Source organism: Taudactylus pleione, unplaced genomic scaffold (assembly GCF_031769625.1).
Source record: "Taudactylus pleione unplaced genomic scaffold, aTauple2 ptg000693l, whole genome shotgun sequence".
NCBI classification, from domain to species: domain Eukaryota; kingdom Metazoa; phylum Chordata; class Amphibia; order Anura; family Myobatrachidae; genus Taudactylus; species Taudactylus pleione.
Window position 1 is genome coordinate 42,411 of NW_028285095.1, and position 13,382 is coordinate 55,792.

General features: G+C 53.2%; 1 protein-coding gene across 1 annotated transcript in view; it reads left to right on the forward strand.

The window, feature by feature from the left end:
* Window positions 1-13,382, forward strand: part of LOC148477748 (uncharacterized) — a gene marked incomplete at its 5' end in the record, with an annotated part of 130,673 nt that overhangs the window by 35,543 nt on the left and 81,748 nt on the right. The window contains one exon of the mRNA XM_088456252.1: window positions 9,116-9,290. Coding sequence (XP_088312378.1) covers window positions 9,116-9,290 — 175 coding nt within the window. The remainder of the gene's footprint in view (window positions 1-9,115; window positions 9,291-13,382) is intronic.

Below are 13,382 nucleotides of genomic sequence, written 5' to 3' on the forward strand. Positions count from 1 at the left end.
CCTCGCCGTGCTCCAGCAGCATACACAGTGCACAGTCTCTCTCACTGCTCCTGCAGACCAGCATTTACACCTGTGCTATAACCCTCGCTGTGCTCCAGCAGTATACACAGTGCACAGTCTCCCTCACTGTTCCTGCAGACCAGCAATTACACCTATGCTATAACCCTCGCTGTGCTCCAGCAGTATCCAAAGTGCACAGTCTCACTGCTCCTGCAGTCCAGCATTTACATCTGTGCTATAACCCTCGCTGTGCTCCAGCAGCATCCACAGTGCACAGTCTCTCTCACTGCTCCTGCAGACCAGCAATTACACCTGTGCTATAACCGTCGCTGTGCTCCAGCAGTATACACAGTGCACAGTCTCTCTCACTGCTCCTGCAGACCAGCATTTACACCTGTGCTATAACCATCGCTGTGCTCCAGCACCATCCACAGTGCACAGTCTCTCTCACTGCTCCTGCAGACCAGCATTTACACCTGTGCTATAACCCTCGCTATGCTCCAGCAGTATACACTGTGCACAGTCTCTCTCACTGCTCCTGCAGACCAGCATTTACACCTGTGCTATAACCCTCGCTGTGCTCCAGCAGCATCCACAGTGCACAGTCTCTCTCACTGCTCCTGCAGTCCAGCATTTACACCTGTGCTATAACCCTCGCTGTGCTCCAGCAGTATACACAATGCACAGTCTCTCACTGCTCCTGCAGACCAGCAATTACACCTGTGCTATAACCCTCGCTGTGCTCCAGCAGTATACACAGTGCACAGTCTCCCTCACTGCTCCTGCAGACCAGCATTTACACCTGTGCTATAACCCTCGCCGTGCTCCAGCAGCATACACAGTGCACAGTCTCTCACTGCTCCTGCAGACCAGCATTTACACCTGTGCTATAACCCTCACTGTGCTCCAGCAGTATACACAGTGCACAGTCTCCCTCACTGTTCCTGCAGACCAGCAATTACACCTGTGCTATAACCCTCGCTGTGCTCCAGCAGTATCCAAAGTGCACAGTCTCACTGCTCCTGCAGTCCAGCATTTACACCTGTGCTATAACCCTCGCTGTGCTCCAGCAGCATCCACAGTGCACAGTCTCTCTCACTGCTCCTGCAGACCAGCAATTACACCTGTGCTATAACCGTCGCTGTGCTACAGCAATATACACAGTGCACAGTCTCTCTCACTGCTCCTGCAGACCAGCATTTACACCTGTGCTATAACCCTCGCTGTGCTCCAGCACCATCCACAGTGCACAGTCTCCCTCACTGCTCCTGCAGACCAGCATTTACACTTGTGCTATAACCCTCGCTGTGCTCCAGCAGTATACACAGTGCATAGTCTCTCTCTCTGCTCCTGCAGCCCAGCATTTACACCTGTGCTATAACCCTCGCCGTGCTCCAGCACCATCCACAGTGCACAGTCTCTCTCACTGCTCCTGCAGACCAGCATTTACACCTGTGCTATAACCCTCGCTGTGCTCCAGCAGTATACACTGTGCACAGTCTCTCTCACTGCTCCTGCAGACCAGCATTTACACCTGTGCTATAACCCTCGCTGTGCTCCAGCAGCATCCACAGTGCACAGTCTCTCTCACTGCTCCTGCAGTCCAGCAATAACACCTATGCTATAACCCTCGCTGTGCTCCAGCAGCATCCACAGTGCACAGTCTCTCTCACTGCTCCTGCAGTCCAGCAATTACAACTGTGCTATAACCCTCGCTGTGCTCCAGCAGTATCCACAGTGCACAGTCGCTCTCACTGCTCCTGCAGACCAGCATTTACACCTGTGCTATAACCCTCGCTGTGCTCCAGCAGTATCCACAGTGCAGTCTGTCTCACTGCTCCTGCAGTCCAGCATTTATACCTGTTCTATAACCCTCACTGTGCTCCAGCAGTATACACAGTGCACAGTCTCCCTCACTGCTCCTGCAGTTATGCATTTACACCTGTGCTATAACCCTCGCTGTGCTCCAGCAGTATCCACAGTGCACAGTCTCCCTCACAGCTCCTGCAGTCCAGCATTTACACCTGTGCTATAACCCTCGCTGTGCTCCAGCAGTATCCACAGTGCACAGTCTCTCACTGCTCCTGCAGTCCAGCAATTACACATGTGCTATAACCTTCGCTGTGCTCCAGCAGTATACACAGTGCACAGTCTCTCTCACTGCTCCTGCAGACCAGCATTTACACCTGTGCTATAACCCTCGCTGTGCTCCAGCAGTATACACAGTGCACAGTCTCTCACTGCTCCTGCAGTCCAGCATTTACACCTGTGCTATAACCCTCGCTGTGCTCCAGCAGCATCCACAGTGCACAGTCTCTCACTGCTCCTGCAGACTAGCATTTACACCTGTGCTATAACCCTCACTAAGCTCCAGCAGTATCCACAGTGCACAGTCTCTCTCACTGCTCCTGCAGTCCAACAATTACACCTGTGCTATAACCCTCGCTCTGCTCCAGCACCATCCACCGTGCACAGTCTCTCACTGCTCCTGCAGTCCAGCAATTACACCTGTGCTATAACCGTCGCTGTGCTCCAGCAGTATACACAGTGCACAGTCTCTCTCACTGCTCCTGCAGTACAGAAATTACACCTGTGCTATAACCCTCGCTGTGCTCCAGCAGCATCCACACTGCACAGTCTCCCTCACTGCTCCTGCAGTCCAGTAATTACACCTGTGCTATAACCCTCACTGTGCTCCTGCACCTTCCACAGTGCACAGTCTCTCTCACTGCTCCTGCAGTCCAGCAATTACACCTGTGCTATAACCCTTGCTGTGCTCCAGCACCATCCACAGTGCACAGTCTCCCTCACTGCTCCTGCAGTCCAGCAATTACACCTGTGCTATAACCGTCGCTGTGCTCCAGCACCATCCACAGTGCACAGTCTCTCTCACTGCTCCTGCAGTCCAGCAATTACACCTGTGCTATAACCCTCGCCGTGCTCTAGCAGCATCCACAGTGCACAGTCTCTCTCACTGTTCCTGCAGACCAGCATTTACACCTGTGCTATAACCCTCGCTGTGCTCCAGCAGCATCCACAGTGCACAGTCTCCCTCACAGCTCCTGCAGACCAGCAATTACACCTGTGCTATAACCCTCGCCGTGCTCCAGCAGTATCCACAGTGCACAGTCTCTCTCACTGCTCCTGCATACCAGCATTTACACCTGTGCTATAACCCTCGCTGTGCTCCAGCAGCATCCACAGTGCACAGTCTCTCTCACTGCTCCTGCAGTCCAGCATTTACACCTGTGCTATAACCCTCGCTGTGCTCCAGCAGCATCCACAGTGCACAGTCTCTCACTGCTCCTGCAGACCAGCAATTACACCTGTGCTATAACCCTCGCTGTGCTCCAGCACCATCAACAGTGCACAGTCTCTCTCACTGCTCCTGCAGACCAGCATTTACACCTGTGCTATAACCCTCGCTGTGCTCCAGCAGTATACACAGTGCACAGTCTCCCTCACTGCTCCTGCAGACCAGCATTTACACCTGTGCTATAACCCTCGCCGTGCTCCAGCAGCATACACAGTGCACAGTCTCTCTCACTGCTCCTGCAGACCAGCATTTACACCTGTGCTATAACCCTCGCTGTGCTCCAGCAGTATACACAGTGCACAGTCTCCCTCACTGTTCCTGCAGACCAGCAATTACACCTATGCTATAACCCTCGCTGTGCTCCAGCAGTATCCAAAGTGCACAGTCTCACTGCTCCTGCAGTCCAGCATTTACACCTGTGCTATAACCCTCGCTGTGCTCCAGCAGCATCCACAGTGCACAGTCTCTCTCACTGCTCCTGCAGACCAGCAATTACACCTGTGCTATAACCGTCGCTGTGCTCCAGCAGTATACACAGTGCACAGTCTCTCTCACTGCTCCTGCAGACCAGCATTTACACCTGTGCTATAACCATCGCTGTGCTCCAGCACCATCCACAGTGCACAGTCTCTCTCACTGCTCCTGCAGACCAGCATTTACACCTGTGCTATAACCCTCGCTATGCTCCAGCAGTATACACTGTGCACAGTCTCTCTCACTGCTCCTGCAGACCAGCATTTACACCTGTGCTATAACCCTCGCTGTGCTCCAGCAGCATCCACAGTGCACAGTCTCTCTCACTGCTCCTGCAGTCCAGCATTTACACCTGTGCTATAACCCTCGCTGTGCTCCAGCAGTATACACAATGCACAGTCTCTCACTGCTCCTGCAGACCAGCAATTACACCTGTGCTATAACCCTCGCTGTGCTCCAGCAGTATACACAGTGCACAGTCTCCCTCACTGCTCCTGCAGACCAGCATTTACACCTGTGCTATAACCCTCGCCGTGCTCCAGCAGCATACACAGTGCACAGTCTCTCACTGCTCCTGCAGACCAGCATTTACACCTGGGCTATAACCCTCACTGTGCTCCAGCAGTATACACAGTGCACAGTCTCCCTCACTGTTCCTGCAGACCAGCAATTACACCTGTGCTATAACCCTCGCTGTGCTCCAGCAGTATCCAAAGTGCACAGTCTCACTGCTCCTGCAGTCCAGCATTTACACCTGTGCTATAACCCTCGCTGTGCTCCAGCAGCATCCACAGTGCACAGTCTCTCTCACTGCTCCTGCAGACCAGCAATTACACCTGTGCTATAACCGTCGCTGTGCTACAGCAGTATACACAGTGCACAGTCTCTCTCACTGCTCCTGCAGACCAGCATTTACACTTGTGCTATAACCCTCGCTGTGCTCCAGCAGTATACACAGTGCATAGTCTCTCTCTCTGCTCCTGCAGCCCAGCATTTACACCTGTGCTATAACCCTCGCCGTGCTCCAGCACCATCCACAGTGCACAGTCTCTCTCACTGCTCCTGCAGACCAGCATTTACACCTGTGCTATAACCCTCGCTGTGCTCCAGCAGTATACACTGTGCACAGTCTCTCTCACTGCTCCTGCAGACCAGCATTTACACCTGTGCTATAACCCTCGCTGTGCTCCAGCAGCATCCACAGTGCACAGTCTCTCTCACTGCTCCTGCAGTCCAGCATTTACACCTGTGCTATAACCCTCGCTGTGCTCCAGCAGTATACACAATGCACAGTCTCTCACTGCTCCTGCAGACCAGCAATTACACCTGTGCTATAACCCTCGCTGTGCTCCAGCAGTATACACAGTGCACAGTCTCCCTCACTGCTCCTGCAGACCAGCATTTACACCTGTGCTATAACCCTCGCCGTGCTCCAGCAGCATACACAGTGCACAGTCTCTCTCACTGCTCCTGCAGACCAGCATTTACACCTGTGCTATAACCCTCGCTGTGCTCCAGCAGTATACACAGTGCACAGTCTCCCTCACTGTTCCTGCAGACCAGCAATTACACCTGTGCTATAACCCTCGCTGTGCTCCAGCAGTCTCCAAAGTGCACAGTCTCTCACTGCTCCTGCAGTCCAGCATTTACACCTGTGCTATAACCCTCGCTGTGCTCCAGCAGCATCCACAGTGCACAGTCTCTCTCACTGCTCCTGCAGACCAGCAAATACACCTTTGCTATAACCCTCGCTGTGCTCCAGCAGTATACACAGTGCACAGTCTCTCTCACTGCTCCTGCAGTACAGAAATTACACCTGTGCTATAACCCTCGCTGTGCTCCAGCAGCATCCACAGTGCACAGTCTCTCTCACTGCTCCTGCATACCAGCAATTACAACTGTGCTATAACCCTCGCTGTGCCCCAGCAGGATCCACAGTGCACAGTCTCTCTCACTGCTCCTGCAGACCAGCATTTACACCTGTGCTATAACCCTCGTTGTGCTCCAGCAGTATCCACAGTGCACAGTCTCTCTCACTGCTCCTGCAGACCAGCATTTACACCTGTGCTATAACCCTCGCTGTGCTCCAGCAGTATCCACAGTGCACAGTCTCCCTCACAGCTCCTGCAGTCCAGCATTTACACCTGTGCTATAACCCTCGCTGTGCTCCAGCAGTATCCACAGTGCACAGTCTCTCACTGCTCCTGCAGTCCAGCAATTACTCCTTTGCTATAACCCTCGCTGTGCTCCAGCAGTATACACAGTGCACAGTCTCTCTCACTGCTCCTGCAGACCAGCATTTACACCTGTGCTATAACCCTCGCTGTGCTCCAGCAGTATACACAGTGCACAGTCTCTCACTGCTCCTGCAGTCCAGCATTTACACCTGTGCTATAACCCTCGCTGTGCTCCAGCAGCATCCGCAGTGCACAGTCTCTCACTGCTCCTGCAGACTAGCATTTACACCTGTGCTATAACCCTCACTGTGCTCCAGCAGCATCCGCAGTGCACAGTCTCTCACTGCTCCTGCAGACTAGCATTTACACCTGTGCTATAACCCTCACTGTGCTCCAGCAGTATCCACAGTGCACAGTCTCTCTCACTGCTCCTGCAGTCCAACAATTACACCTGTGCTATAAACCTCGCTCTGCTCCAGCACCATCCACAGTGCACAGTCTCTCACTGCTCCTGCAGTCCAGCAATTACACCTGTGCTATAACCCTCGCCGTGCTCCAGCACCATCCACAGTGCACAGTCTCCCTCACTGCTCCTGCAGACCAGCATTTACACCTGTGCTATAACCCTCGCTGTGCTCCAGCAGCATCCACAGTGCACAGTCTCTCTCACTGCTCCTGCAGTCCAGCATTTACACCTGTGCTATAACCCTCGCTGTGCTCCAGCAGTATACACAGTGCACAGTCTCTCTCACTGCAACCCTCGCTGTGCTCCAGCAGTATACACAGTGCACAGTCTCTCTCACTGCTCCTGCAGACCAGCATTTACACCTGTGCTATAACCCTCGCTGTGCTCCAGCAGCATCCACAGTGCACAGTCTCTCTCATTTCTCCTGCAGACCAGCAATTACACCTGTGCTATAACCCTCTCTGTGCTCCAGCAGTATACACAGTGCACAGTCTCTCTCACTGCTCCTGCAGACCAGCAATTATACCTTTGCTATAACCGTCGCTGTGCTCCAGCAGTATACACAGTGCACAGTCTCTCACTGCTCCTGCAGACCAGCATTTACACCTGTGCTATAACCCTCGCTGTGCTCCAGCAGTATACGCAGTGCACAGTCTCTCTCACTGCTCCTGCAGTCCAGCATTTACACCTGTGCTATAACCCTCGCTGTGCTCCAGCAGTATACACAGTGCACAGTCTCTCTCACTGCTCCTGCAGTCCAGCATTTACACCTGTGCTATAACCCTCGCTGTGCTCCAGCAGCATCCACAGTGCACAGTCTCTCACTGCTCCTGCAGTCCAGCATTTACACCTGTGCTATAACCCTCGCTGTGCTCCAGCAGTATACACAGTGCACAGTCTCTCTCACTGCTCCTGCAGTCCAGCATTTACACCTGTGCTATAACCCTCGCTGTGCTCCAGCAGTATACACAGTGCACAGTCTCTCTCACTGCTCCTGCAGACCAGCATTTACACCTGTGCTATAACCCTCGCTGTGCTCCAGCAGTATACACAATGCACAGTCTCTCTCACTGCTCCTGCAGACCAGCATTTACACCTGTGCTATAACCCTCGCTGTGCTCCAGCAGTATCCACAGTGCACAGTCTCTCACTGCTCCTGCAGACCAGCATTTACACCTGTGCTATAACCCTCGCTGTGCTCCAGCAGTATACACAGTGCACAGTCTCTCTCACTGCTCCTGCAGTCCAGCATTTACACCTGTGCTATAACCCTCGCTGTGCTCCAGCAGCATCCACAGTGCACAGTCTCTCACTGCTCCTGCAGACCAGCATTTACACCTGTGCTATAACCCTCGCTGTGCTCCAGCAGTATACACAGTGCACAGTCTCTCTCACTGCTCCTGCAGTCCAGCATTTACACCTGTGCTATAACCCTCGCTGTGCTCCAACAGCATCCACAGTGCACAGTCTCTCACTGCTCCTGCAGTCCAGCATTTACACCTGTGCTATAACCCTTACATTTACTTTGCTTAGTCTCTAACAGCTTGTGCAGCTACATCAGGTCTTTAACTTTGGTCTTCTCTACTGTGTCTCTCCAAGAGTGCAAGTGCAGACCATGCGGCCGATTGGTAAGCCAAAACACACTTCCTAATCTACAGCTCGATATGTCTGCGCTGACATCCCAACTGAGCGGGCATTTAAATTTGCCATTCTTATGTAATTCTCACACAGTTCATTACTCCATCTTCACATATTACGCTGTTTCATTTTGTTGTGCTACCTTATTAAGTCTATATCTATCTGATTTTTAAACAACAGCATAAGGTGTAGAGGATTTTTTCTTCTATTTTAATATACAAAATAACATAAATGTATTATTTGGTGCACCACCATTTAAAAAAATAATAATTCTGTGAGACATTAGGGTAAAAATTGACAGCGCCAGCTTTTTCTGTTGTTCTTTTTTGTTCTTTACATTTGCCCGCCCAGTTGTGATCTCTACGTTCCTGCAGCAGGTGTACGGGCGGTCGGCGGATCGCCGTTCACACAGCCAGATGCACCAATGTCTGTAAGGTATATCGGCATTGGCTGTGCTGCAGGGCAATGTGATATGTCTGTGACCAACGTCATTCACATATTGTCTGTACTCACTGGCCGATGCACCATGTGATATGTCGTTGGTCAGCTGATTGAAGGACTTATCGCATAGTGTGCGCCCAGCAGGACTCTGATAGAACCTGCATTTATCTCTTTGATTTCAGGTTATATTTAGCTTCTCACTGACTCCTGATGTATCACTGCTTGTTTATTCTGTAACCTATTGCTGAGATACTTTCAGTGGACTCAGTAAAATATAAGAAATAGTCTTTGTGAATATAGAGATCGGCATGTTTACAAAAAGCCGCAAACGGTTTTTCCAAATAAGCGCTAAACGTATTATAGTGGAACAAGAAGTATTTCCCTTATCACATAAGTCTTTGTGCATAATTTCTGAACGGGACATAATGTGTATGCGCCATTACCTGTATGCGCCATTACCTGTATGCGCCATTACCCGTATGCGCCATAATAATACATAGGAGCGCTCCCCTGCTTTTCTTCTTTTGGTTTCTCCTATAATATGGCTCATACTGTATAATAACTGGCCGCGTAATCTTGTACTCACTGTTATTTTTGAAATAGGTGGAAACAATTGGTGACGCCTATATGGTGGTCAGCGGGCTACCAGAGAGGAGCAATGAAAAACACGCGGATGAAATTGCTAAGATGTCCCTGGACCTAGTGGCTGCCGTTCGGCAAGTGATCATACCGCATATGCCAAATGAGAGGCTGCAGCTGAGAGCTGGCGTCCACACCGGTATGTCTGATGGGAAAAACAAGTGTGTGCAGAGCTTAGCGGCGTGAGACGGTGATTTATAGAGGTGCAACGTGGACATAGGAGCCCGTCCAGCTACAGAGATCTGACAGGAGACAGCACTGTTCTACACACTGATATTACTGATCATCCTCTGTGTATAGTACCATCCTCTGTATATAGTGCCATCCTCTGTATATAGTACCGTCCTCTGCATATAGTACCGTCCTCTGCATATAGTACCGTCCTCTGCATATAGTACCGTCCTCTGTATATAGTACCGTCCTCTGTACATAGTGCCGTCCTCTGTACATAGTGCCGTCCTCTGTATATCTGTATATAGTACCGTTCTCTGTATATAGTACCGTCCTCTGTATATAGTGCCATCCTCTGTATATAGTGCCGTCCTCTGTATATAGTGCCGTCCTCTGTATATAGTGCCGTCCTCTGTATATAGTACCGTCCTCTGTATATAGTGTCGTCCTCTGTATATAGTGCCATCCTCTGTATATAGTGCCATCCTCTGTATATAGTGCCGTCCTCTGTATATAGTACCGTCCTCTGTATATAGTGTTGTCCTCTGTATATAGTACCGTCCTCTGTATATAGTGTCATCCTCTGTATATAGTACCGTCCTCTGTATATAGTACCATCCTCTGCATATAGTACCGTATTCTGTATATAGTACCATCCTCTGCATATAGTGCCATCCTCAGAGGTGTACCAGCTGGGCATGCGGCTCAGGGTGCAGAGGTGTACCAGTGGGGCATGCGGCTCAGGGCGCAGAGGTGTACCGGGGGGCATGCGGCTCAGGGCGCAGAGGTGTACCATGGGGGCATGCGGCTCAGGATGCAGAGGTGTACAGGGGGGGCATGCGGCTCAGGGCGCAGAGGTTTACCAGCGGGGCATGCGGCTCAGGGCGCAGAGGTGTACCAGCGGGGCATGCGGCTCAGGGCGCAGAGGTGTACCATGGGGGCATGTGGCTCAGGGCGCAGAGGTGTACCGGGGGGCATGCGGCTCAGGATGCAGAGGTGTACCCGGGGGGCATGCGGCTCAGGGCGCAGAGGTGTACCAGCGGGGCATGCGGCTCAGGGCGCAGAGGTGTACCAGCGGGGCATGCGGCTCAGGGCGCAGAGGTGTACCAGCGGGGCATGCGGCTCAGGGCGCAGAGGTGTACCAGCGGGGCATGCGGCTCAGGGCGCAGAGGTGTACCAGCGGGGCATGCGGCTCGGGGCGCAGAGGTTTACCAGCTGGGCATGCGGCTCAGGGCGCAGAGGTGTACCAGCTGGGCATGCGGCTCAGGGCGCAGAGGTGTACCAGCGGGGCATGCGGCTCAGGGCGCAGAGGTGTACCATGGGGGCATGCGGCTCAGGGCGCAGAGGTGTACCATGGGGGCATGCGGCTCAGGGCGCAGAGGTGTACTGGGGGGCATGCGGCTCAGGATGCAGAGGTGTACCCGGGGGGCATGCGCCTCAGGGCGCAGACGTGTACCCGGGGGGCATGCGGCTCAGGGCGCAGAGGTGTACCCGGGGGGCATGCGGCTCAGGGCGCAGAGGTGTACCCGGGGGGCAGGCGGCTCAGGGCGCAGAGGTGTACCAGCGGCGCATGCGGCTCGGGGAGGTGCCATGCTACAGCACCGTTCCCACCAAGTAGTGTTTATTTCCCCTTGGCATTCGTGTAATGTAAATATAATCTGTGGGAGTATTAGGAGCAGGGTGGTGGCTTTGGTGATGAGATAAGTTTTGAGGGCCCATTTCAAGGCAGAGTGGCTGGGCGAAAGTCTGAAATAGTGGGGGAGGGCATTGGAGAGAAGTGAGCAGAAGAGAAGACATCATGGAGATGGGCACAAGGTGAGGTGACCAGGGAGGAGGAGAGGTGGTAGTCTGTGTGGGGAGAAGACTGGAGATGTAGGGAGGAGCATGGAGGTTCAGGTCTTTGAAGGTTCCTTACATGTGTATGACTGAGAATGACTGGCAGAGAGGAAGCGAGAGATGAAAATAAGGTGGATAGCAGAGAAGGAAGGGCGAGGCAGGAGGCCCTTAGGTGGGGGAGGAGTAGAGAACAGTAGTTTAGACAAGAGGTGATGAGGGCGTCGGGCTTTAGTGGCTGATCTTGGAAATATTGCGGAGATGGAACTGACAGGATTGGGAGAGGGACTGAAGGTGGGGAGAGAAAGAGGGCAGGGATGGGGAAAACACTCAGATGGGGTCTGGTAGAAAAGATAGACAGGAATTAGATAGACAACAGATAATAGGTCGACAGGGACAAAATGTTGACACAACATGGTCGACACAAAAGTGGTCGACGCATGGTTTTTTTTTTTCTAATCCTCACCCTCCCTCCTGACCCTAGCCCTCCCTTCTAGTGCCTGACCCTAACCCTCCCTCCTGGTGCCTAACCCTAACCGTCCCTTCTAGTGCCTGACCCTAACCCTCCCTCCTGGTGCCTAAACCTAACTGTCCCTTCTAGTGCCTGACCCTCACCCTTCCTCCTAGCGCCTGACCCTAACTGTCCTTTCTACTGCCTGACCCTCACCCTCCCTCCTGGTGCCTGGCCCTCACCCTCCCTCCTGGTGCCTGACCCTAACTGTCCCATCTAGTGCCTGACCCTAACCCTCCCTCCTGGTACCTAACCCTAACTGTCCCTTCTAGTGCCTGATCGTAACCCTCCTCCCTGGTGCCTAACCCTAACTGTCCCTTCTAGTGCCTGATCGTAACCCTCCCCCCTGGTGCCTAACCCTAATTGTCCCATCTAATGCCTGACCCTCACCCTCCATCCTGGTGCCTAACCCTAACTGTCCCTTCTAGTGCCTGACCCTAACCCTCCCTCCTGGTGCCTAACCCTAACCGTCCCTTCTAGTGCCTTACCCTAACCCTCCCTCCTGGTGCCTAAACCTAACTGTCCCTTCTAGTGCCTGACCCTCACCCTTCCTCCTAGCGCCTGACCCTAACTGTCCTTTCTACTGCCTGACCCTCACCCTCCCTCCTGGTGCCTGGCCCTCACCCTCCCTCCTGGTGCCTGACCCTCACCCTCACTCCTGGTGCCTAACCCTAAGTGTCCCTTCTAGTGCCTGACCCTAACCGTCCCTCCTGGTGCCTGACCCTAACTGTCCCTTCTAGTGCCTGACCCTAACCCACCCTCCTGGTGCCTGACCCTAACTGTCCCATCTAGTGCCTGACCCTAACCCTCCCTCCTGGTACCTAACCCTAACTGTCCCTTCTAGTGCCTGATCGTAAACCTCCTCCCTGGTGCCTAACCCTAACTGTCCCTTCTAGTGCCTGATCGTAGCCCTCCCCCCTGGTGCCTAACCCTAATTGTCCCTTCTAATGCCTGACCCTCACCCTCCATCCTGGTGCCTAACCCTAACTGTCCCTTCTAGTGCCTGACCCTCACCCTCCCTCCTGGAGCCTAACCCTAACTGTCCTTTCTAGTGCCTGACCCTAACCCTCCCTCCTGGCGCCTGACGCTAACCCTCCCTTCTAGTGCCTGACGCTAACCCTCCCTTCTAGTGCCTGACCCTAACCGTCCCTTCTAGTGCCTGACCCTAACCGTCCCTTCTAGTGCCTGACCCTAACCCTCCCTCCTGGTGCCTAACCCTAACTGTCCCTTCTAGTGCCTGACCCTAACCCTCCCTCCTGGTGCCTAACCCTAACTGTCCCTTCTAGTGCCTGACCCTCACCCTTCCTCCTGGTGCCTAACCCTAACTGTCCCTTCTAGTGCCTGACCCTAACCCTCCCTCCTGGTGCCTAACCCTAACTGTCCCTTCTAGTGCCTGACCCTAACCCTCCCTCCTGGTGCCTGACCCTAACTGTCCCTTCTAATGCCTGACCCTCACCCTCCCTCCTGGTGCCTAACCCTAACTGTCCCTTCTAGTGCCTAACCCTAACTGTCCCTTCTAGTACCTGACCCTAACCCTCCCTCCTGGTGCCTAACCCTAACTGTCCCTTCTAGTGCCTGACCCTCACCCTTCCTCCTGGTGCCTAACCCTAACTGTCCCTTCTAGTGTCTGACCCTAACCCTCCCTCCTGGTGCCTAACCCTAACTGTCCCTTCTAGTGCCTGACCCTAACCCTCCCTCCTGGTGCCTAACCCTAAC